The sequence below is a fragment of the Solanum verrucosum genome, unplaced genomic scaffold (assembly GCF_900185275.1).
Source record: "Solanum verrucosum unplaced genomic scaffold, falcon-dt-bn FXZP01000234.1, whole genome shotgun sequence".
NCBI classification, from domain to species: domain Eukaryota; kingdom Viridiplantae; phylum Streptophyta; class Magnoliopsida; order Solanales; family Solanaceae; genus Solanum; species Solanum verrucosum.
In genome coordinates, this window is record NW_026020440.1 from 643,008 (window position 1) to 668,380 (window position 25,373).

General features: G+C 32.3%; 2 protein-coding genes across 2 annotated transcripts in view; both read right to left on the reverse strand.

The window, feature by feature from the left end:
- The window catches only part of LOC125808166 (nodulin homeobox-like), a 217,276-nt gene that overhangs the window by 109,587 nt on the left and 82,316 nt on the right, over positions 1 to 25,373 (reverse strand). The gene's annotated exons all lie outside the window — the stretch shown is intronic.
- Positions 238 to 8,866, reverse strand: LOC125808185 (protein CIA1). The gene is made up of 10 exons (XM_049487911.1): positions 8,481 to 8,866; positions 7,618 to 7,764; positions 7,094 to 7,312; positions 6,860 to 6,924; positions 5,349 to 5,414; positions 5,160 to 5,222; positions 3,439 to 3,501; positions 2,708 to 2,777; positions 1,365 to 1,448; positions 238 to 547 (listed from the first exon to the last, which is right to left on the reverse strand). The coding sequence occupies exons 1-10, from the start codon at positions 8,670 to 8,672 to the stop codon at positions 461 to 463; spliced, it is 1,056 nt and encodes a 351-aa protein (XP_049343868.1). The 5' UTR covers positions 8,673 to 8,866; the 3' UTR covers positions 238 to 460.

Consider the following 25,373-nt stretch of genomic DNA (forward strand, 5'->3'; position numbering starts at 1 on the left):
CAATCATGCACAAGCTTGCTCAGCACTTTCATCAAACACTTCATCTGCAACCTGAAACCTTCATATAATTAAATCTGACCAAAAGACGAGATAAAACACAGTAAAAGAACAACGAATGACTTCCATTTCATTGCCAAACTATTGGTCTAAAAAAACCTAGAGATGAAGAATCTGGAGCCAGAAATGGTCATCTACTAACAAGTAGTTTAAAAGCTTGAATTGATATCTCAAAATAGCTGCAAAACCAAACTGTTGGAGAAATTAAGTTATTGGATAAAAAGATGGAAGGGTTCCACACACAGTAAAGCCTAAAGCTAACACTTTGTTCCACATACAGTTCTAAAGCCTAAAGCTAACATTTTCTGGAAGACTTCATAAAGGCTCGAAATGACTGTAAATTATATTTTCTACATCGGAAAATGATGTGCATTGCTTTCTAATATCCGCTGTGGAGCTATGTTTACAGTAGCTTCTGTCCAGAGAGACGAACCAACTCCCATATCTTCACAGTCCCATCATCACTGGCCGTAGCAAGAAGCCTCCTATCCTGCATGATTGACAGAAGAACGTAAAACGTACTGCAGAGCATATATTTAACCAAAGAGAATCTTATTTTCATACTGTAGGGACATAGAAATGAAACTCAAATATGCAATAAATTCACCCTTCTACCCTCTACATAAAACAGTCAAGACTGAATATTTGAGAACACAACTGAAGACAAACATTTCATCTCCTTGAAAAACCTTACAACAATCATTGCAGTGCCTAATATATTTGACGTACCCAACACAAATTGTCAGCTCTGACACATTATGTGACACATTGGTCAACGGAAAGTAAAGAAAAACTGAGGTTAACAACTATTTATCAGGTCCAAAGTTAAATGCTTTTATGTGTTCTCAGTATGCCAACATTTATAATGTGTAATACCATCTCACCGCACAATAACCCAAGGCTCCATTTAGAATTGTGGATTTGAAAGTCGAGTGTCAAACGGAATATTGGTCAGACATCAAATTCATATATATCACAAATGAAACATGATCTTAATAAGCTTTTCTCAATCTAACATGTCCGAATTTAGGTGCCACTTGTCTTATCCACATTACTGCATCATCAAGCGCCAACACAAGATACATTGGAAAGGTCAGACATTAGTTACACTTCAACGTGGCAATTAAACACGGGATTGAATGGGTAACAGATTATCATCCCTAACACGCTGAAGAAATTTTCAGGTGATCTTGGCTTCTACTAAAAAATAAATCATCTTGCAGCAGAGACTAATACAGAGTCAAAGCAACAACAGATGATCAAGCAAATGTCAAAAATCTGATCATTCTGGTATCCCATTGACTTACCCCAGAGTTCCATTGCACAGAATTTACATCCATTTCATGAGCCTTCTCTTTCTTCAGAAGTAGTTTAAATGTAGTTCCCTCAACCTGCCATCAGACAGTAAATTTTTTATTGTTATTTGGATAAGGCAGACACAGTATAATTGTTATGCCAAAGAAGAGTTGGAAGAGGTGATAATAGAATACTTGCAGTAGTTGTATATCGACAACATTCATATGACTTTTTAGAATTATAATACAGTTAATGGAGGTAAGTTTTTCTAATTTTTTCAGCTGTCTCTAATGGATTTTCTACTCAACCTGATTAAACATATTTTGCTTTCCTCACTATGTATCAAAATTTAACAAAGATATTCAAGTGGATAGATGATTGGGCCAGAAGAACCAAGTCAGGATCCAAGTACTGTCCTAAGCAGTTATCAGGGTCCTTTACTGTAATCTTCTCTTTTCTCCCCATTTATATTTATATATATGGCTGGAGTTTGTGGAAGCTTGCTGGCACCTCGACTACTATCAGGCAGCCTGTTCAGCATGCAAGCAAATGCTGCCAAGGTAATCCAGCCCAGCAAGGCTGGAGTCAATGGGAACACTCCTAGTGTTCTAGATGGGATCCAAACCTGAAATCTCCAGGTTGTTATTCCCATTTCCCATGAAACCGGGACACTGTCATCTGCTCATTAGCCTGAAAAACTTGAAAATTGTAGGAAAAAAAAGCGGTCCTCTGAGCTATTTAGTTTCTTTTATGACAGAATACAGATCCACCTGAATTGTATTTACTAACTTAATGGTATTTAAACAGGGAGCCTGAGGTAACCAAATGAAAACTCACCTCTGTCGGTCTTTTCATAGAGACCCAACAGCTAGAAAAAGAATAAAAAGGAAGTCACTGTAGTTACTTCCTTCACAGGAAATAAAGAACCCACAAAAACTCAAGAAGTCAATATTTTTAGCAAGGAACCACATAGCAGAGGGTGAACCAGTGACTTCCCTGAAGAACACCCCACCATTTAGCTCCCCCAAGAAATGGAGTGAATAGGAGAAGGGTTGGGGGAAGTGAGAACAGAGCAGGACAAAATTCACCACTGTGCTAGATATCAGTGTAGGAGCCACATGTATTCAAGGGGTGTCAATTGACACCCCTTAGAGAAAATTACATTGAGTAGCTAGGTAAAAAAATATTTTTTATGTGTGTATACTATATATTGACTCCTCTTGGCTTCTTTCGTGGGTTTACTACTTCAAATTTTGACATCCCTTAGTGAATTCTTGGATCCGCCACTAGTAGATATCATATCTGGAATACATGATTATTAAAAGAAAAAGGGACAATAAAGGTTTTTCAATACCTCATTGTCGTTATTCTCAACAAATAAACATATAGCGTCATCAGCTGCTCCACTGGCAATTATTCCTTCCCTGACATTTTAGCATGTTAAGTATGTTAGCCTGTAGGACGGCAGGGCAAATTATCACAACTACAAGCCCTCATTACTGAAAATTCATAGAATGTTTACAAATGCCCCAGAGGCAACTAAGGTAACATGCATACAAGTCCTGAAAAAAGTGATCAACCATAAAATCTAGACAGCACCACACAAGGTATAAAACTCTTGATTATAGAAAAAAGATGCAATAGATTTTATTGATACCCACCCCACCCCCCAAAAAAAAAAAAAAAAACCTAACAACACACTTTAAGAAAAAGGACAAAAGGAAAACCTTATCAGAGAAAGGTAATATTAGGGGTTTCAAAAAGGGGAAGCATACATTAGCATGAGTATGATAAGAAAATAGATATAGAACCTGTTTTGATTGGCTGAATATAAGTAGCTTTTAAGCTTCAAGTCCTGGAGTTAATTTATATTGGATAAAAATAATTATTTATGAAAAAAAGTTTAACAGATTAATCAAAGCAAAAAAGTTGTTAAGCTGAAGTAACACAATTGCCAACTTATTGCTTTTGGCTTAAAAGCACTTAACTTAAAAGTTACTCTGAATTTTGCTTAACACTCCAAAAAGCTGAAAAGAACTTAAAAGAAGCTTTATGCCCATCCAAACAGGGTCATAGAGAAGCTACCTTGACCAATGAACTGAGAAAATTGTCCTATCATGATATCCAGATAGGGTGCAGACATGTTTCCTGACAAGCACAAAAAGGAGATGGTTGCTAATCAGGAGTTGGCAAACATAGTAACTACCGAGAACTGTTGAAATAATAATTAAGTGAATAAAAGTATCCTCTCTATAAAAGTTTAAGCTTTTAAACGAGATGGCCATACACTTTAAGATGGTGTTCAAGTCGCCGACCATTATTTTTTTTTAAAAAGAGAGAATTTCCACACGCTTGGCCATGAAAAAGAATCAGGCCCGTGTATTAAGGACATAAGTAAGTAAATAAAAGCATGCTCTATCTAACAGCTTAAAAATTTAGATGAGATGATCACACACTTCAACAAGAACAACTACATCGAACATAGTTCACCAATCGAATGAGGACCATTCTTGGCATGACCGCATGAGGAAAAATTTGAACAAACCAATAAATGTTGTCTTAGCTGAACAAAAATCATTGTCCACCTAATGCATTAACTGATATTCAAATTATACAAAGCTTTTCTTTTGGAAACAAATTGGCATTATAATATTTATACAAAAGGAATTTACTGGAATCTACATGTCTAAGTGGCGGCTGAATCGTGTAAAACTGAGCATGTTGTTGCTTAATTACATTGCCCAGGGACAAATAAGGATGGCTCATTAAGGCACCCTGCTACAGTACCTTATACGAAAAAATATCTTTTAACATTTTGATTTAGGATATAAAAGTAAATACTTCTTAACTACAAATGGGCACCCTGCTACAGTACCTTATACGAAAAAATATCTTTTAATGTTTTGGTTTAGGATATAAAAGTAAATACTTCTTAACTACAAACACTAACAAACTAGAGGAAGGTAAAAGTCATGAAACAGAAGAGATCACACACCAGTTGTCAAACAAAAGCCAGAAGGCTTTAATATCTTGCACACTTGATTACTAGTAGGCGTTCGGCCATGCAATTTGGAGCTCAAATTCGAAATTTTGATTTGTTATTAGCATTTGTTATGAAATTTAAACAAACTTAAACTTCAAATCATGATTTCAAATCTCAAATTCTCCTAAGAGTATGATTTCAATTCTAAGTTTGTCATCTCAATTTTAAATAAATTTAAAACTAGATCCATAAGTTTATATTTTGCAAAAAATTAAGCATAATTTTAAATTAATAAGACTCATGCTCGATGTGAAGAGATTGTCGATACCATACATGAGGGGAGGACTATATTAAAGAATAGCTAGTTATTACTTTTGTCGATTTATTGGGCCAATGGATCTTTGTAAAACTATGTGTATATTAACATTTGTAATTGCAAGCATTTATCTTATTTATAAAAGGAACACAAAGATATACGATCTATTAATGCGGTGCTTCCAATACTTTGTTTACTAATTATGGTTTGCTCATTTGGGAAGATTGTATAAGTGTTGGGAAAGTTTTGATAATTTTCACAAATTGTGGGGTTATCATGTTTACGAGAAAAAGTACCAACTTTTGAGATTCAAATTGCATGTCCAAGCAAAATTTGAACTTCAAATTAACCTGATTTCCAAACAAATCATGGACAAACGGCCCTTAGTTCACAAGGTGCAGTTTGATACCAATCCTGCATTATGTCGTGCCACTCCTTATCTTATGGATGAATCAACTATATAGGATAACATTATGCTTAGAAAAGGGAGGATAATATCACACTTACCAAGGTGCATTTTGATCCCATTCCTGCATTTTGCTAGTCCATACCTTAATGGTAAGGTCATCACTGCAATTCACAGAATTCAATGTAAACTCTATTCAAGTAGTGACTGTAACAACTATCCTATTCAAGATACACCAGAGACTTCAGAGCATATATTTTAAAATGAATTCAGCAGAAAGAAAAACATACCTGCAAGAAACCATTTTGTCTCCACTAGCATTGAAAGAGAGAGACCAGACAGTAGATGTATGTCCACTGAAAGTTCAACCATGTAGTGACATAAGCTCCCAAAACATCTTAAAGCAGAGTTATCAAAACCCTAAAACACTCATACTGCTTGTTATAGGCCACATACTGACATTTTAGGCCAATGAGGAAATATGATAAACCAGTAAAAGAGCAGTCAAGACGGCACAAATTTGAGAGCAGAACTTTTAAATGCCTGAATCATTCCATTGATATGGGTATATATGGACCCCTTTTCACTGTCAGTAGGATGAGTGCAAGAGCTTACACAAAAGGTTTTACAAGTGAATTCAGACGCTCTAAAACAGCAATCTAATATATGACTATTTAATGAAGTTTCCAAATAATCGCATAATGAAAGGTTTGTCGGGAGAAAAGATATATTTACACACTATATAGACACAAATATACCACCAAAAGGGAAAATAACTGAGGGATCACCAACATTTTTTATCCAATCAACTGGTGGTGGCCAGAATTACTGAAAATACTTCATCCATTTATCATACAACATTATCCTGTCATTTCCGAGCAAACTCGTAAGAGCATCTCGAAAGAAGATATTTCAGCTTTTCAGTACCCATATAGTCTCCTCACCCATAAATAAATAAATTTCATGAGTTCAAGAATAATTTAGTAAATGAATGTCACAGCTATCTCTTCCCGTGTTTCTTTACATCAAGAAAGGATTCGGCTTGTTGACACAGTTTTCTTTAAATCTCATACATGCAAACTTCTTTAGGACAAAACAAGGATAAAACTTCACTCTAAGAAACTCAAAAAAATCGTAAACTTGGGCCTAAATAAGTCCACTTGCTCTAATGCATGCAAGTATTCATCCATGTTAAGACACCTATCCAACTACTTCTCTGTCTCTTTCCCCCAAAAATTTAACTTCATGTTGACTCTTATAATGAGATCTTCCTGAATGATGATAACCTTATTTGTAAATTACCAAGCAAGATTTCCATCTGATTATACCTAAAAACATTTAAAACCTATGATCCCACATATTCTGCAAATGATCACTAGGAAGTTCTCATTCTCAAAACTTGTCAATTTCGGACAGAGGTGTTAATAACCTACATTAAATTAGCTACATGTTACACACTAAGAAAGTCACCTCATTTCAATAAAATATGGCTAATCTACATAAAAGAGGGCTTACAACACTAAGAATATAATCACCACCTTGATGACATAGTTTAAGTGGTCAATTGTTTCTCCACTAGCAAATACAATAAATTCAAGATTCAACATTTTTTTATAACAGTGGTCTGAACTCGAATAATCATCCGGCCCTTACCACCTCCCGCCAATACAGGTGCTAGGGAACTCTACTTACTAAGACTTCGGCCGCTGGAGAAAATCTCTAGTGTTTTTTGAATGGGATTTGAATCAATACTGGGGTACAATAAATTTAAGATTCTGTTTTGCCCAATAACGACTCTTACCTATTAGATTCACCCAAAGTTTGAATACAATGCCAATCATCACTATCACCATTCTCTACCCAAACCTGCAGTTTCAAGCACCACTAGAGATTAGATATTATAACTTACATATGAAAGAAAAACAAGTTGACTACCAATTCTATACCTGTAATAGGGGTATGAAAAGCAAGCAAGAATCTCTCTAAACAAAAATAGAGAGAGATGGGGGGCGGGATGAAAAGTTAAACCTTATACCTTAATGGTGTTATCATAACTACATGAGAACAAAGTATCCATAGATGGATTCCACTGAACCATCTTAACATCTTGTGTGTGTCCTTGTAACACTGAAACACAGTCAAACTCATTTCCAGGCAACACTTCCCATATCCAAACCGACTTATCTCGTCCACATGTCGCAAGCAGTGAGCCTGAATTATTCCAAGAAACGCTTTTCACTTCATTGTCATGACCCTGAACATTATCCGTAAGAAAAATAAGAAGGCAGACAAGAGTTAAGTACATTTGTTGCCCATTCAAGATAATGAAAAAGGTCAAATATAAAAGTAAATGTAAATTAGGATCACAAAGCAATATCAGCCAAATTAAAGGATTAAGCACAATTCCACAGGTAACAAATTCTCTTCTGAAGTTTATATTGTGATATGCATAAGATATTAACGGACAGAAGATATTAGATTTGCCTACTTTGTGGAGGTTATTGTTAGAGCCGAGGTAATAAAAATGAAAGAGAGACGGAAGCCAAAAGGTAACTGTACCTCCAAAGTGGAGACACACTCAAAGTCAACCCCAACATTTTCCCAAATAGCAGTGGTGGCATCAAAGCTAGCTGTTGCCAAAAATTTGCCTGACGGTGACCATGCACATGATCTAACAGTCCGCGTATGTGTTTCCTCCAAAACAGCCTGCAAAATTTCCTTCAAATAGTCACTACAGCTTGGTTTTTATTCTTATAGGCTGAAGAGTTACTATAGCTAGAGGATGAAGGCCATTTTATCTCTTGAGCATGGAAAGACTACTAGAGGAAGAAGAAAAAAGGAAGACGGAAAAAATGTACACCTTGCTTTGTGGCTGCACAACCCCATGTGTGCTTTCCAATAAATTTAATCAACTATCATAAGTAAATAATAATTCATAAAAGGAGAAACTTACCAAATCTCAGAATAAAGATCAAAGAACTAAAGCAGAATCTAACACAACAGATTTGAAGCTGATACTCTCATAAGTAACTCCTTTGTCGATATAGTTCCAGTGCATAAACTTCTTCCATGTGAAGAACTAATTTCTACTACTTCATATTTTTTTATTTTTCTTGGACTAAACTGATACTTCATAGTAAACAAGTTATTAACAAATTTTAGATTACTAATTACTAGGGGAAAAAATGGATTTTTATTGCAGCTCTTTACTTAGTATCCACTGATCGTAGAGCAAATTCAAGATTGTCAAACACTACTGTTAATTTTTCACTTTGATCAAGTATTAGTTTTCCGTGATATTTTCATGCCAATAAATGTTTTGTCTATTCCAACATAGAATTTCTTTACTACCTACTCCAAGTATCCAAAATTCAAATTTAGCAAAAGCTTTGATTTTGCTTATGACTAGACAAAAACCAAACCTGACACTGGAAAGAGCCTGTGGAGTTCTCTTCCCAGATTCGTACGGTTTTATCGCCGCTGCAGGAAGCGAATACAGCTGGAATACCATTGATTCCGGTAGCCGGTTTCCAAGCGACGCTCCAAACCTTATCGGTGTGGCCTTCAAGCCTCTGAATCTCTCTCAGTTCAAAGTCTTCATCCTCAAAATTCATAGTAAAAACGGTGGAGCTGTGGTTGCAAACCTCTGTGTTGCCCAATTAAGTGGCGGAGTAGATAGGTCGATAGTTCAGGATAGTACACGCGCCGCCGTGATTGGTGGAGGGTTTAGATGACTGCAGTCACCAGGGGCGGATGTATTATTTTCGGCTTCCTCTTTTGGTTGACGCGAAGAAGAGCTTCAGCTCATTTTTTTTTTAATTTTTCATTAATTCTTCTTATACTTCTATTATATATTAAATAATAAATTCACAAATGTTTTTCTTTTAATTAATTAATTCTTGATCTTTTTTGTTTTCACTTTATTAATATTAGAAGAAAATAAATTTTGTGTTTTAAAAGGCAGGGTTGGAACTCGCCCCAAGCTTGCTCCGGGGCGGGGCTCTGGCAAAACGTTCTGAGACTTATGTGTGGAACTTAGTTCTGTGAGACTTACATCATAAACATGCAACGTCAAACAATTAAGGTTCGCCTAACAAATCTTACACAAATTAGATATTAAGGGATCTCCAACCTTATACTCTATTTTATAGAGCTCTCTATTTTTTTCGGACAATAAACTTCAATTCGATTCTCTATTTTACTCTCTAAAAATAATCTTATTCTCTCTCCTTAATATTATATTATTATTTTTATTTCATTTTTATTTTCTTATTTCATATATATCATTTCTTCTTCTTTTCAAATAATCATTTTATATAATTTTTATTTTTCAAACTCTTTATTTAATAAAAAATATATTTTATTCTAAATTTTCAAATAACATAAATTGCAAGCAACTTTATATGATATACGAATTAATGGACAATTTAAATTAAAGTGAAACCATTAATGAAATACAATTACATAAATATTACATAAATACTCAATTTTCAAGATTATTACGATGCTCCCTTAAATGCTCTATTAATGCATTATGGAGTTAAAAATGAAAAAAAAATTTCCTTAATTTTTTTATGTCTAGCTGCAAAATTGTTCAAATCGGAGATTTTTAAATTATATTAGTGACGAAAATTTAAAAAATAAAATATGATTAATTCGGGATGAAAATAGTATTTATTAAATAATATATTTTTTAAAATATTGTATTACATTTAAAAAGAATTATGAATATTAGTTATTTAATTAATGGCATTACATATAAAATAATATGTTCATTACAAAATAATAGAAACAATAATATAAATAATAATAAAATAATGAAAAAGTAAAATAGAGATGTGAATAGTAGTTCTCCAAATTTGGAGAACTATTATTCACTTATCTAAAAATGAAGAATAGGAACTAAAATAAAGAGGGGATGGAGTGCCCATTGTTGACCCTTATATATATAACAAGTCGTAGTATCGCATATTTACTATTTGGTAACATTGTGAGAGTGATTATTACTTAATAATTCTTCTAAAATTATATAGCTAAATTGTACATCTTTACTTATCATTGGGCATCACATTTTTGTCTCAAAATTATCATATTTTATTATTTCGCTATTTGAAAGTAATTTTATTTTATCCATGATTGAGTGATGTTAATATTAATGATTTTATTGAATTTTTTTTTCTTTTAGGAGGTAAATTTTTGATAGTATGATAGTAATATATTTTAAGAAATAATGATTCTTTTATTATTTGAAAGTTAATATATTAGAGTTGATTTGCGACTCATAATAATTTTTATATCATTTTATTATTTATACTTGTAAAATCATGTTAGAAGCTTTATTTTCTATTAGTTTTCTTAATCATATTTTTAATTAATTTAAACTATTGATGTATTTTTTTAATTTTGTGTTATTATATTATTTTTACTATATCATGAAATAAATATTTAATGATCCATAGGGCTTACTTCTCGCCTCAATATACTAAGTAAAACGTCTAGTCTCACGTCCCCACCCTTTAAAACAGGATATAATGCATGCATTAGCTTATGCATTAGTAGAACCTTATTTGGTACAACGTGCATTAGTCATGCACTTTATTGTGTATAACTAATACATGGAAATGTTAATATGAGTTATACACTATGTATGTTTAATGCATGCATTAGCATGGTTAAAGACTCAATTGTCACTCAATCTTTTTTATATTTTTTCCATCATATCTGTGGATGTTATTTTTGTAAATAAATGTTTTTTAAAAAAATTGTGCAATGAATGTCATTTTTAATACACCAAATCAAATAATGCATAAAAAATAATTAATGAAAGCATAACTAATACAAACGTATGCTAATCCACTTTATTTAGTATCATTCTTATATACCCTACAAAATGATTAGAAATCATTAGATAGAGTGTAGTATATAAAAATAATGGTAAATAAAACGGATATGCCAACATTTGCATTAATTTATCGCTCTTTTTCAACATCAAACTCGGCCCGGGCCAATGAAATAAAATTTCAATAGGTTCTACTATATTAAGACACTTAATAATTTATAATCTCGTCTGATTTTATACTTCTTTTTTTTTTTTTGGTTGAAAAGAGAAATATTATATATATTAGTTATGCATCCATACAAGCCAGGTGGCCAAAAGCGGTACTGCAACCTACATCTATATCTATAGTAGTAGTAGTACATTTATCCGACATAGAACTTGTTAGTTTATTTACAATAAAAGGAATCCCCTTCTTATCTTCTTCTATCTTCTTCAAAACGAAATCCGGGGGATTAGTCCATTCCACAAAAGTTTGCTCCTTGTTACGTTGTGCCAACATTGTCCAAAGAAAAAACCAAAATACCAAAATACACCAAAATACCCCTCTAAAATCCGGTTTTGACTTTTCTTATCTAGACAACCCAACTTCGAATGGACATATCTCCCTCATACGATATCGAAACTGAGAAAATTCGGTGGCGTTGGAAAGATAATTCAAAGATATTTCCTACGGTATATGATAGAACACCTAACTCATCCTGAGCTAGGAGTTATGATCGTTTTAAGTCGACCCAAAACTCATACTTAGCTTAACTAGCAAAATTTCAGATTTTTGCTATATCTAATTTAGTTCTTTTTCGAACTCAAGGTGCTACATCTAGTGAACTTAACACTTAAGAAATTTTAATTTCTCGGTAAAATCCTACTCACAACGAAGGATGGTTCAAGTCTTAGTTCGAAAAATTTTCTGGCATATTACACACAAGAAGCCTCGGACAAGAAGAGAAGAGAAAGTATCACAAAGATCCGGGCAAGTAACCTACAAAAATGTAGAAGCAAGGGGTGAGTACCAAACCACACGGTACTCAGCAAGTAAACTTTTAAACACAAGCTAAGGAAATAGAATACGGGTACTCCTTACACCCCTACAACCTGCATAAAACCAGCCTAACCTAACAGTTCACAATTTACATAGCATACAACTCAACAACAACACTCTAACAATTACATATCCTCAGCAACAAGCTCAATATTCATCAATCACAACCTCCACAGAAAGGCACTCACAAGATTAGCAAAACACAATATCAAGTTCACTACTGATTAAGATATGCAATGCAATGGAATGCAATGTCAAGTACAGTGATGCATGTCTGACCTAGTGATAGACACCCACTGTCTCTCAGACCGGGACCCATGAGGGACATATTTGTCCATGCATCCGTCGCGGCATGTGACACGACCCTCGATATATAGTATCCGTCGCGGCGCACGATACATCCCTCGATAATAGAATTTGTAGCGGCGCGCAACACGTCCTTCGAAATATAGTATACGTTGCGGCGCGCGACACGTCCCTCGAAATGGTACATCCTCTTTAATTTCTTATTCTTCCTCAATTCACATAACACTTATCACAACCATGTCTCAAAATCAATGCAAATGACATATTCACACAAATAATGAGGAAATGACCATTTTCATAACAATGCACAATTCACAACAACACAATCGTGATACAACATCAACAAGTAATCAATAAACCTTTCAAACCATTCTCAACACATCACACGTCAATAATTAATCATATTGCCTTTTATTACCCCTTTTCATCATTAGAGTTATTCAATATGGACAAGTAAACCATCACCAAGTCCCATTACTCCCCAACACATACCACAAAGAAATACACGATTCTATGCACTTAACAAGGGTTTAGAAATTCACTTGCCTCAAATAGTCGAACAATCACTCCGGGACTTGAGTCTTCCCCTTTCATTGGACTTCCAAATAAATGTAATATATTCAAATAAGTAATTACAATAAGATTTTGAAACTAACAACACTCATATAATAATATAATTAGCCTAGACCCATAAAAGCTCATCCAAATTTATAATCAAGTTCCTAATTTTGATATCAATTAATATATCAACACTCATATTTTCCATATTTCAAGCCTAAGGTAAGTCTCAATTCCTTCAAATATTATAAATTTAATGGTATCATATAATACAACACCCTTAATATTTAATTATATATCTCAATATATAAAAACTTAAATTATAACTTGATAACTATAAGAAAATTGTGAAACCAAAACTAAATCCATAATCATTATGCATACATACGGTCCACTGTATAAAATAGTTAGACCAAAATCTCAATTTATTTAAGGATTTACTCCACAATTATTTTGCCATAATTACCCAATGATTGGCGCTAAAATTTCCTCAATTCTAAAATTTATTAAGTACCGAAAAGTGACAAATCCTACTAACATATTTTTAATATATATGAGCCAAAAAGATAGGGTCTTAAATAAATTTTAGACCTGACCTGTTATTATTAATTAAATAAATTATTTAAAATTACTTGTTAACTAATTAATTGTAGTTAACGAATAACTCCAAAATTCTCATTTTTAAATTTACGAGAAGGGTCTTTTATGAAAGAAAGAGGACTAGTTCTCAAAATGACCTAACGGGTCATTATTGGGACAATTTACTTTTAATTATTTCTACAATTCATTAATTTCTTTCCTTACTCCTGAGCATTTTTTTTAAATAAGAGTAAATAAGCAAAAATTCCTAAGTTATTTCAATAATATTTTAAAGATATTTTTAAAGGGTGCTTCCACTTTACCACCCATTTTCACCCCAAGAACACCTATAGCAACTTACAATATACATTAAAATTAATAAAATAGAAAAAAATCATCAAGAACAAGTATAATAATTATTGTTATCGGTTAGTAAGAGTGTTCAAATCGATAGGGTTTACATCACGTTTCAATATATAAGTAAAAGGGCTTGTCTTACGCCCCATCTTTTAAAACACTCAAGATATAATGAATCCATTAACTTATATATTAGTAGAATCTTATTTGGTACAACTTGCATTAGTCGTACGTTGTATTGTGTATTACTAATACATGAAAATTGTAGCATGAGTTATACACACTATATATTTAATGCATGCATTAGCATGGTTAATGACTCAATTGCCCGTTAAAATCTTTTTTTACATTTTTCCATCATATTTGTGGAGGCTATTTTTGTAAATAAATATTTTTTTAAAAATTATGCGATGATATCATTTTTAATACACCAAATCAAATAATGCATAAAGAATAATTAATGCAAGAATAACTAACACAAACATTTGCGAGTCCACTCTATTAAGTATCATTCTTATACACCCAACAAAATGATAAGAAATCATTTGATAGAGTGTACTATATAAAAATAATGCTAAATAAAGCAGACAAGCATATGTTTGCATTAATTTATCTCTCTTTTCCAACATCAAATTCGATCCGGGCCAATGAAATATACTATCAATAGGTTATACTATATTAAGACACTTAATAATTTATAATCTCGTGTAATTTTATACTTGTTGTGCCAACACTGTCAAATAAAAATATTTTTAATATCCCAAGAATAGAGACAACTTTATAAAATTAGTTGTTTAAACCTAAACTTTTATATGAATTTATACAATAAAGTTTTTACATATTTTTTATTTGAACTTGTTTATAATAGTATTATTGTAGCCATTTGGTACATATCTATGCCATTCACAAATACATATGTAATGTTTTAGTAAACATTCAAAGATTAATGTAGTATTTATTCAAATTCTCATTGCCTATGAATCCCAAATTATTGTCACTAAGGATGTGTTTGGTATGGTATTTTTCAATTTTCTTATGTTCGATTGGTTAAATTTTTTAAAAAGTATTTTCGCTAGGAAAACAAATTACTTAAAAACAAAAAAAAAGATTACTTTTCTAATGAAAGTGGGAAAAAAAGTGGCATTCCACTTTGTTAAAGATATTACTAATCTTGATTTAAGAATAAATTTATACCTCATATTTTATTTTATTTTAATCTCATTTGAAGAACACCATAAACTAATCCAAGAATTATAATTCTAAGACTATAATTAATTATGAAATAATTAGACTGCTTCACCCTTAATCAGAGGTCTCGGGTTCGAGCCTTGGTATGGAGACAATCCTATTGGAGGCGCCACCACCGAATGGGCCCTGCAGAGCGCGAAATGAATTTAGACGAAGCTCCATTGAGGGCTCCGGACACCGCGTGGAAAACCAAAAAAAATTATGAAATAACTTCATGTGCCTACTCTTTATTGTCTAGTGATCTTGAACTTCAAAAATTATAGGGAAAAGCGTAAAAAATTCCCTCGATTTTAATTTATTAGTTGACTATACCCCTACCGTTAAAATGAACTTATTTTTACCCATACCGTTACTAATTTTATCATTTGTACCCCTCAATTGATGAAAATCTCCAAATTGACTCAAATTAACCCGAATTTTTAAAAACGATCCATTCCCCATTTTAAACCTAATGCCCCGACCCTCTAAGGTATAACCCATTACCCTTTTACCCATTATCTCAAATTAACCTGAATCCTCCATTGAAGCCATGTCAATTAGTTCAACAATCACCACTCTCCTCTTTTCCTCCCACAAATCGCTACCCAAATCCTCTCTCCAATCCTACCTTTGTAACGACCTGTTTCCGTCGTTATAGAAAAGCCAACGGGGGAAAATTTGGGGCCAAAAAACTTTTTCATAGTATTTAGATTTTCTCAACCTAGTCCAGATTGGAACGAAATCGGAGTCTTTAAGGTGCAGGGAAATCTGGTAACAATCGGGTGAATTATTTATGATTTTGATTACATGAGTAGTTAGATTGCTCGTTAAGGAACCCGTACGACTTTACAGAATTGAATTCGGGCGAGTAGATCTCTCGAAATCAATCTTAGCGCGAGGGTATTTTTTGAGCGTCGTGGGTTAGAGGTGTGTTGTGAAGTGGGGATTTTAGAATTCTTTAAATAGTTCCCTGTTTCGTGCAACCCGTTTTGGCGAGGATTTTGGTCGCTTTAGCGGGGCCGCTGTAGCAGGGTGGTGGCCGTTGTGGCGGGCTCGACGCGACTTAAGGTCATTAATAAATCCCGAAATGACCTTATTATACACTTTTTGACTTTTAGAGCTAAAGAACGAACCCCAGGTGCCTCCTACTCGTTTTTCATCATTTTTTAGGCTAAAGGTAAGTTTTTCACTCCCCGAATCCATTTTTTTATCCGTAGAACGTAATGGAATGGGTGAATATTGATGGGGGAGGGTTTTATTATAGATTATATGGTGGAAACAACCTTAATTTGGATAATTGGGATCATGGGTTTGATTTAGGGTTCATAGAATTATTAGTAATTCGGGTAATTAGTGTTTGTTTATTGATTCCCGTGTTATTATGATTGTTTGTAGACCAAGAACAAGCAGAACGAATCCAAAAAAGGAAGGATCAAGTTTCTTAGGGTTTCAAGCTTGTTTCGACGTAGGAGATGGTTGTGATTCTATGATTGTGTGATGTATGTTTGTTCTTGCTTCATTATGAAACATGTATGTATATGAATGTTGCATTATTGATCACATTTGTTGTAAATGAGATAGATGAATGATGGTTACCATGAAATCATGACTTAATTGCGTGATCTTGAGAATATACTTGTGATTGTGATTGTGGTGTGTTGATTGGATCGGTTGCCACGTTCCGGCATAACTAACTTGGATTGGTTGACATGTTCTAGCATAATTATAGGATCGGTTGCCATGTTCCGGCATAATCATTGGATCGGGTACCACGTTCCGGTATGCTAACTGCTTGGGTTTGGGTTTCATGAGAGGACCAATGATTTGATAATTGTGTATCTTGAGAAATGTGAAGTTGTTCGTTGTTAGTAAATGTTGATAATATTGTATATGTTCGTTATATGCATGTGATTATACTGTTGTGATGACTTATGTATGTTGCACTTAGTGGGATAGCCGCGTGATCCTACCAGTACACTGTGGTTGTGTATTGATACTGCACTTGCTCTTATTTTTGTTGAGTACAGGACATCTTCAAACGGCTACTGACAGACCTCGCTTATGAGATCAGTGATCGTCGTTCGAATTCAAGGGTGAGCCAATTATTACGGGCTGCCATGAGTTCTCCTTTCGTCTATGTCCACATTTCGGAGTTAGACAGTTCTATTAGTTATTAGTACATTAGTTGGGGTTGTATTCCTTCTTGTTTAAACTTGTCAAACCTTAGATGTTTTGGTACATTGACTTTCAGATTCTAGGTTATTTCTTCCGCATTGTTTAGTTCGTTGTTAGACTTTTGTTGGAGTTTATGGGAACTCCCTATTTATTTCCTTATTATTGAACTTGCTTCCGTAATTTAAATGTCTTAGTGTTGGTTTAGTTGCTTGGGTTTGGTTGTAGTAGTGATTCTCCCACCGGAGAGTTAGTGTGGGTACCAATCACGACGGTCGGAGTCGTGACAACCTTCCTCACCTCACTCGACTCCGACTCCAACTCTGACATTCTTCGTCGGCGCTTGATATCACTCACTGTCGAATGAGAGTTGTTTTTTACTTTAAAGTTTTGCCTTTAGTTCTTTTGGACTTTGATTTGGTTAATTTGTTTTTCTTGTTGTTTTCTTCATCCTTCTAGCATTTTCTTTCTTTTTTCTTCCAGGATGGGGTCAACTAGGTGGGTGGTTTGCATTTTTGGGTTTCAAGTTGTTTTTGTTTCTATTTTCTCTTTGCAGAAATGGGGAAGTTGAAAACTAAATCCCATTTTGAACTGTTTTTTTCTTGAAAGTTGTAATCTTGTTCTTATTCTGAGCATTTTGTTGTATTTCAATTTTAATAGATCTATGTCATTGAACTGAATGTATATTAGATTTGACATTGTGAGTTAGGAAAAAAGGCATGGTATAACTAACAATTAGAAATTTAAATGGTTCAACATTGGCATATATTCTTAAAAAATGCATTATAGATTCAAATTAATGATAACTTATATCCAAACTTCCTCTCATACGCGTCTCTCCATCTTTCTCTCGCCTATCTTTCGTCTATCTCTCCCACATATATTGAGAAATTAAAAATGCATACAATGTGTATATATTGTATATATAATACTAAATATAAAGTGTGTTGATAAAAATATATATCATACGAAAATTAAATATAAAAGATCTATGGGTGAATATATATATAATGTGTATATATAGCATGAAACGTAAATATAAAGTATATATGTGTCACGACCCAAACCATCGTGATTGGCACCCACACTAACCCTTCGGTGGAAGAACCATTAATACTAATTAGCTAACTAAAGAACCAAACAACTAAGGCATTTAAGTATATGAAATCAGGTTAAATTCTAAGGAAAGAACTAGGGAGTTCCCATAAACTCTAAACAAAAGTCTAACAACTAAACAAATGCAGAAAATACGCCTAGAACCTGAAAGTCAATCTACCAAAACATCTAACAAGATCCATAAGTCTAACAAGAAGGGTTACAATCTCAAACTAATGTACTAATAACTAACTAGAAAGTCTAAGTCCAAAATATGGACATAGACAGAAAGAGAACTCATAGCAGCCCATAAGAACTGGCCCACCCTTGAATTCGAACGATCACTGATCTTCTAAACGAGGTCTGTCAATAGTCGCCTGAAGATGTCATGTACTCAACAAAGAAAGAGCAAGTGCAGTATCAGTACACAACCACGGTGTACTGGTAGGATCACACGGTTATCCCACTAAATGCAACATACATAAGTCAAGACAACAATACAATAACATGCATACACCGAACATATACAATATCATCATCATTTTACGAACAACGAACAATTTCACGATTCACAAATATCACAGTTACATCAAGTCATTGGTCCTCTCATGGAACCCAATCCCAAACTGTTAGCATACCGAAACGTGGCACCCGACCCAATGATTATGGCGGAACGCGGCAACTGATCCCATAATTATGCCGAAACGTGGCAATCGGTCCAAGTTAGTGTATCGGAATGCAACACCCGATCCATTCAACAAGTCACAATCACAATCACAATCACAAGTACATTCTCATAATCATACAATCAAGTCATGATTCATGACATTCATCATTCATATATCCTCATTTACAATTAATGTAATCAATAATGCAATATTCGCATACATAGATGTATTATAATGAAGCAAAAACAAATATACATCACACAATCATAAAATTACAACCATCACCTACCTTATACAAAGCTTGAATCCCCTAAGAAACTTGATTCTTCCCTTTCTGGATTTGTTCCGCTTGTTATTGGTCTACAAATAATTAATTTAACACGGGAATCAATAAACAATCACTAATTACCCGAATTACTAACAATTCTATCAACCCTAGATCATACCCAGATTAGGGCTTTTTCCACCATAATTCTCAGATCAAAATCCTCCTTCATCGATAATTACCCATTAGATTACGTTCTACGGATCGAAAAATGGATTCGTGGAGTTAAAATCTTACCTTTAGCCTCAAGAATGGTGGAAAACTGTTAAGAAAATCCCTGGGTTCGTTCCTTAGCTCTCCAGTTCGAAAATTGCAAAATAAAACGTTTTTAGGGTTTATTTCCTACTTTAAGTCGTGTCTGCCCCGCCATGGCAGCAGCCACCCCGCTACTGCGGCCTCGCCCTGGCGGCAGAAATCCCGCCTCAATGGCTTGCATGGAAACAATGAGCTAAATTAATAATTCCAAGACCCTATTTCACAACACACCTCCAACCAACGACACTCAAAAACTACCCGTTCATGCTAAGACCAATTTTGGGACTTCTACTCACCCGAGTTCAATTCTGTAAAGTCGTACGGGTTCCTTAACGACTTATCTATCTACTCATGTGATTGAATTCATAATTAGATCACCCAATTGCTACTAGATTTCCCTATACCTCACAGACTCCGATTTCGTCCAAATCTGGACTAGATTGGGAAATCTCAAGTTACAATGAAAAAGTTTTTCGGCCCAAAATTTTCCTATGTTGACTTTTCTATAACGACGGAACCCGATCGTTACAATATGAAAGTCTCTCTCTATATATATAAATTTTTTTTTGAGGTTTTGGTCTAATTACATCAATTTCTATTTCTTTTACTTTGTTTGAATGTAGTGGATCGATAACATTGGGACATTTTACTTTTAATTATTTCTACAATTGATTAGATTAATTTCTTTCTTTACTCCTGAGCATCTGTTTTTTTTTTTTTTTTTTTAAATAAGAGTATATAAGCAAAAATTCCAAGTTATTTCAATAATATTTTAAAGATATTTTTGAAGAGTGCTTCCACTTTACCACCAACTTTGACCCAAGAACACCTATAGCAACTTACAATATACATTAAAATTGATAAAATAGAAAAAATTTCATCAAAGAACAAGTATAATAATTATTGTTATCTGTTATTAAGAATGTTCATGATTTGAATATAAATATTTAATGATTTAGACGGCTTATGCCTCATGTTTCATGGCTTACGTCTCTCTTTAATATACTACGTAAAACGGCTTGCCCTACGCCCCCACCTTTCAAAACACTTAAGATATTATAAATGCATTAACTTATATATTAGTAGAACCTTATTTAGTAGAGTTTGCATTAGTAATACGCTCTATTGTGTATAACTAATACATGAAAATCCTAGCATGAGTTCAGGGGCGGCTCAACGCAATCGGAGGCCTAAAGCGAATTTCAACTAGAGGCCTAAAATCTAAATAAACTTCATATGCATTAATTTTTTTTTTAAAAAAAAAAACTTACATTTTTAAATGCAAAGCATACTTAATATTTTTTTTATAAATGATTTATTCGATTTCTTTTACAATTATTAGCTTTAGATAAGATTTTATCAATTCAACGTTGAAAAACATTTCTTACTCGGGCAATTATTATATGAATTGTTGACATAGAATTTGATTCAAGAAGTTGATAATTTTGTATACCCCACATTTTACTATGCTTGTTGTAATGCTTGAAAATCTAAGAAGAAATAGAAAAAGAATTTACAATTCACTCAACACTTTTCAACTATTGATTCATATTTTTAATAGAATATTACTCTAACTTATCAAAAATTTTAAAAAGAGAGTGTAAAAGGAGTTAAAAGAATAAAATAATGTGAATATTAGTGTAGTGTAAGAAAATAAAACATTTTTTTCTTGATTTCTTCTCTTTAAATGGAATTAAAGAGAATAAAATATATATGCCTTTTAAAATATATATATTATCATAAATAATCAATCTTTTCTATAAAAATTTAACACATAATTTATTATTGGTAAAAAATTGAGGCCCCCTAAAATTGGGGGCCTAAGGCCAATGCCTTATTCAAATAAGCATAGAGCCGGCCCTGCATGAGTTATACACTCTATATATTTAATGCATGCATTAATATGGTTAAAGACTCAGTTGCCCCTCAAAATCTTTTTTTACATTTTTTCATCATATTTTTGGGGACTATTTTTGAAAATAAATGTTTTTTTAAAAAAAATTGTGCAATGAATGTCATTTTTAATACACCAAATCAAGTAATGCATAAAAAATAACTAATGCAAGCATAACTAATACAAACATTTGCTTATCCACTCTGTTTAGTATCATTCTTATATACCCTACAAAATGATTAGAAATCATTTGATAGAGTGTACTATATAAAAATAATGTTAAATAGAACGGATATGCAAATGTTTGCATTAATTTATTTCTCTTTTTCAACATCAAACTCGGTCCGGGCTAATGAAACAGAATTTCAATAGATTATACTATATTAAGACACTTAATAATTTATAATCTCGTGTGATTTTATACTTGTTGTGCCAACATTGTCAAAAGAAGATATTTTTAATATCTCAAGAATAGAGACAATTTTATAAAATTAGTTTTTTGAAGCTAAACTTTTATATGAATTTGAATTTATACAATAAAATTTCCATATTCTTTACTTGAATTTTGTTTATAATAGTATTATTGTAGCCATTTGGGACATATCTATGCCATTCACAAATGTGTGTGTAATGTTTTAGTAAACATTCAAGATTAATGTAATATTTAGTCAAATTCTCATTGCCTATGAATCTCAATTTTTTGTCACTAAGGATGTGTTTGGTATGATATTTTTCAATTTTCTTATGTTTGATTGGTTAAATTTTTTAAAAATGTTTTTGTTATGAAATAAGTTTCTTAAAAACGAAAAAGATAATATTCGTAATGAAAGTAGGAATAATAAGTTTTATAATAAGTGACTTTCTATTTTGTTAAAGATATAACTAATCTTGATTTCAGAATGAATTAATATCTCAAATTTGATTTTGTTTTATCCCATCTGAAAAATACGATAAACTAATCCAAAAATTATAATTCCAAGACAGTAATTATGAAATAACTTTGTGTGTCTACCCTTTATTGTCTAGCGACCTTAAACTTCAAAAATTATAATCTCTTTGAAATAAATTTGTCTACCTATCCCTTGTTGTCTAGCAACCTTAAACTTTAGAAACAATTTTATATTAACAAAAGATGAAAGATATCTTCTTACGCTATAGATACAATTTAAATGATTATTGTATCTTAGTACTCTATTTTTTCTGGCTATCATATTAGATTTGACATTGAGAGTTGGGAAAAAAACCAAAGGAGCATGTTAAATGTGCTATTACAGTTTACTTTAAAATATTTTTGCAATTGATTTATTTATTAATTTCCTTACTCCTGACCATTTTTTATTAAGAGTATATATATGCAAAAATTCTAAGTTATTCCAAAAATATTTTAAAGATGTTTTTGAAGGGTGCTTCCACTTTATCATCCATTTCCACCCCAAGAACACCTATTATAACAATTTACCACATACATTAAGATTGATAAAATAGAAAAGTTTCATCAAGAACAAGTATAACAGTTATTGTTATTTATTAATTTAGGGGTGTTCACGATTCGGATAAAAATGATTCTATTGATTTGGCATCTTCAATTTTTAAGCTTAAAACAATTGTTTTACCGAGCCAACTTTAATTTGGATTCAGATTCTTTCAACTCCCTTCAATTTTTTTAATTTGGTCGGTTTTAAAGGAGATTTAAGGTGCGTTTGGTAAAAGGAAAATGTTTTCCTAGAAAATGTTTTCTTGGAAAATAATTGAATTTCTAACTTATATCTCATGTTTGATTGGTGAATATAAAATATTTTCTGGATCTTTTTTAATGTTTGATTGGTGAATGAAAAATACTTTTTAGAAAATATCTTTTATTTTTTACTTGAGACTAGAAAATACTCTTTAGGAAAATAATTTATAATCCAAAAATTAATCTTGATAATTGATCTAGGACACGACTCTGACACCCGAACTAGGACAAGACTCCGATGACTGTTCAATCTGAACCTAAGATCTGACCCATGACCTAACCCAGAAAAATATTTTTCAAAAACAAATTCTTTTTAAAGAATTATTTTTGACGGGGCGGCGGGGAGGGGGGAGTGGCTGCTGGGGGGATGGGGTGGGGTGGAGTGGAGTAAAAAATGATCTTTCTAAAATTTAAAATATTTTCCCTATACAACTTTTGTTTTTTTTTTTAAATTGACGGAGTGGCCTCGATGGGGGTGGCGGGGGTGTAAAAACTGATTTTTTTTTAAATTTGAAATATTTTTCAAAAATAATTTTTTTTTTAAAAATATATTGACGGGGTGACCTTGGTGGGGGTAGGGGTAAAAATATATTTGAAATTTAATTTTTATTTATTTTTTGGATGGGGAGGGTCGGGTATGACGTACGGGGTAGGGTAAGAAAAAAATACTGAAACATGAAGTAGAGTTTTGGAAAATGTTTTTCTTAATTTTTGAAGGTAAGTCATTTTCCTTAAATTTGAGGAAAATGAGTTAATTTGAACAAAAAGAAAAAAAACTTTTAACAACCAAACATAGGAAAATTGAAAAACATTTTCCGAAAAATGTATTATTCCTACCAAATACACCCTTAAACTACACATACACTTCTAGCATCATTAATTTTGAACAATGTTTGGTTACTACGTATTTTCTTTCTCATAAATAATAGTTTAGTTTTAGAAATGTTATAAGGGAAAATTAAGCAGAATAACAAACAATTAAAGGATATTAAATGCTATAGTTGTTCTTTTGGTGAATTATAATTCGCGGTCATAATTTTTCCAAATCTTGTTATTAGTTTAATTTGTACAATTTGGTTCCTAATTGTATAAATTCAGAACTTGTATATACTTGCCATGGCTATTTATATATGATTTATGAAAATTTCACATTAAATTACCTTGTTTATATATTGACAAGTGAAATATACAAACTGAGTTTTGAAAATTTCTAAATATATAAATACATAATTTATATAAACTTATTCTATTTGTATATTTGCAAGCGAAATATACAAACTGCAACCTCCATAGCAAACATAACTATAGCTATGAAGGGCAATTATCGAAACTATAGCTATAGAGCCTTATTATGTTTGCTATTTCTAAAATTATCTTATGTTATAATGTATTTCCCATATTATTAATATAAAAATAATAATAAAAATATTATAAGATAAGTTGGACTCTAAATTAATTATATCGTTATGATCTTCCTCAACACTATTGAAGCAACAGCCATACACCATTGAAGCAATCACCATATCTTTAGTTGGCTTACTAAATGTAAGGACTTCTTTTACGATTTATATTTATCGTTATTATTCATCATGCTCTTCTTCAACAACATTGATGCAACAAACTTACACCTCAAAGTAATATGAGACAATCACCATAGTAGTTATTTGAAAGTTATGCTACACGAGTAAAACGGTAACAATATTGGTCTCATTAGAAGAACTAATAAATTTTTTATTTTAAAAAACACGAAAGTTTTTAAAATATATAAGAGCACTTTCAAGTAGTGCAAGCCAAGCAATGACACAATACTTTCTAAAGTGCAAGTTAATTATATGAAATTGAGTTGGATGTCCAAATCACAATATTTCTTTGTTAGAGTAGTCTAAAATATAAGGTATTTAACTTAGTCAATCTGACCAATTATGGTTGGATGGATAGAGAAATAAAAGAGATTAAATTCCACTAATCAAATTCTTATAATCAATAATAATTTAGTATGTGTTGGTAATTGTCTTAAATTGCTTCAATAATATTGAAGTAAAGGGTGATGAATAATGACAAGTGACAACCAAAACAAATAGTAAAAGAAATTCTTATTTTTAGTAAGTCAACTAATAAGAATCCTAAATAAATTTCATTTAGTTATTTTAGTGTTTTTTTTAAAATAATTAAGCTTGAACCATTGGTCCCATTTTATTGAAAAGAACGTCAGATGGACTCAAAATGAGACTATGAAACAGAGAAAAAAAACAAACAAATATGTACA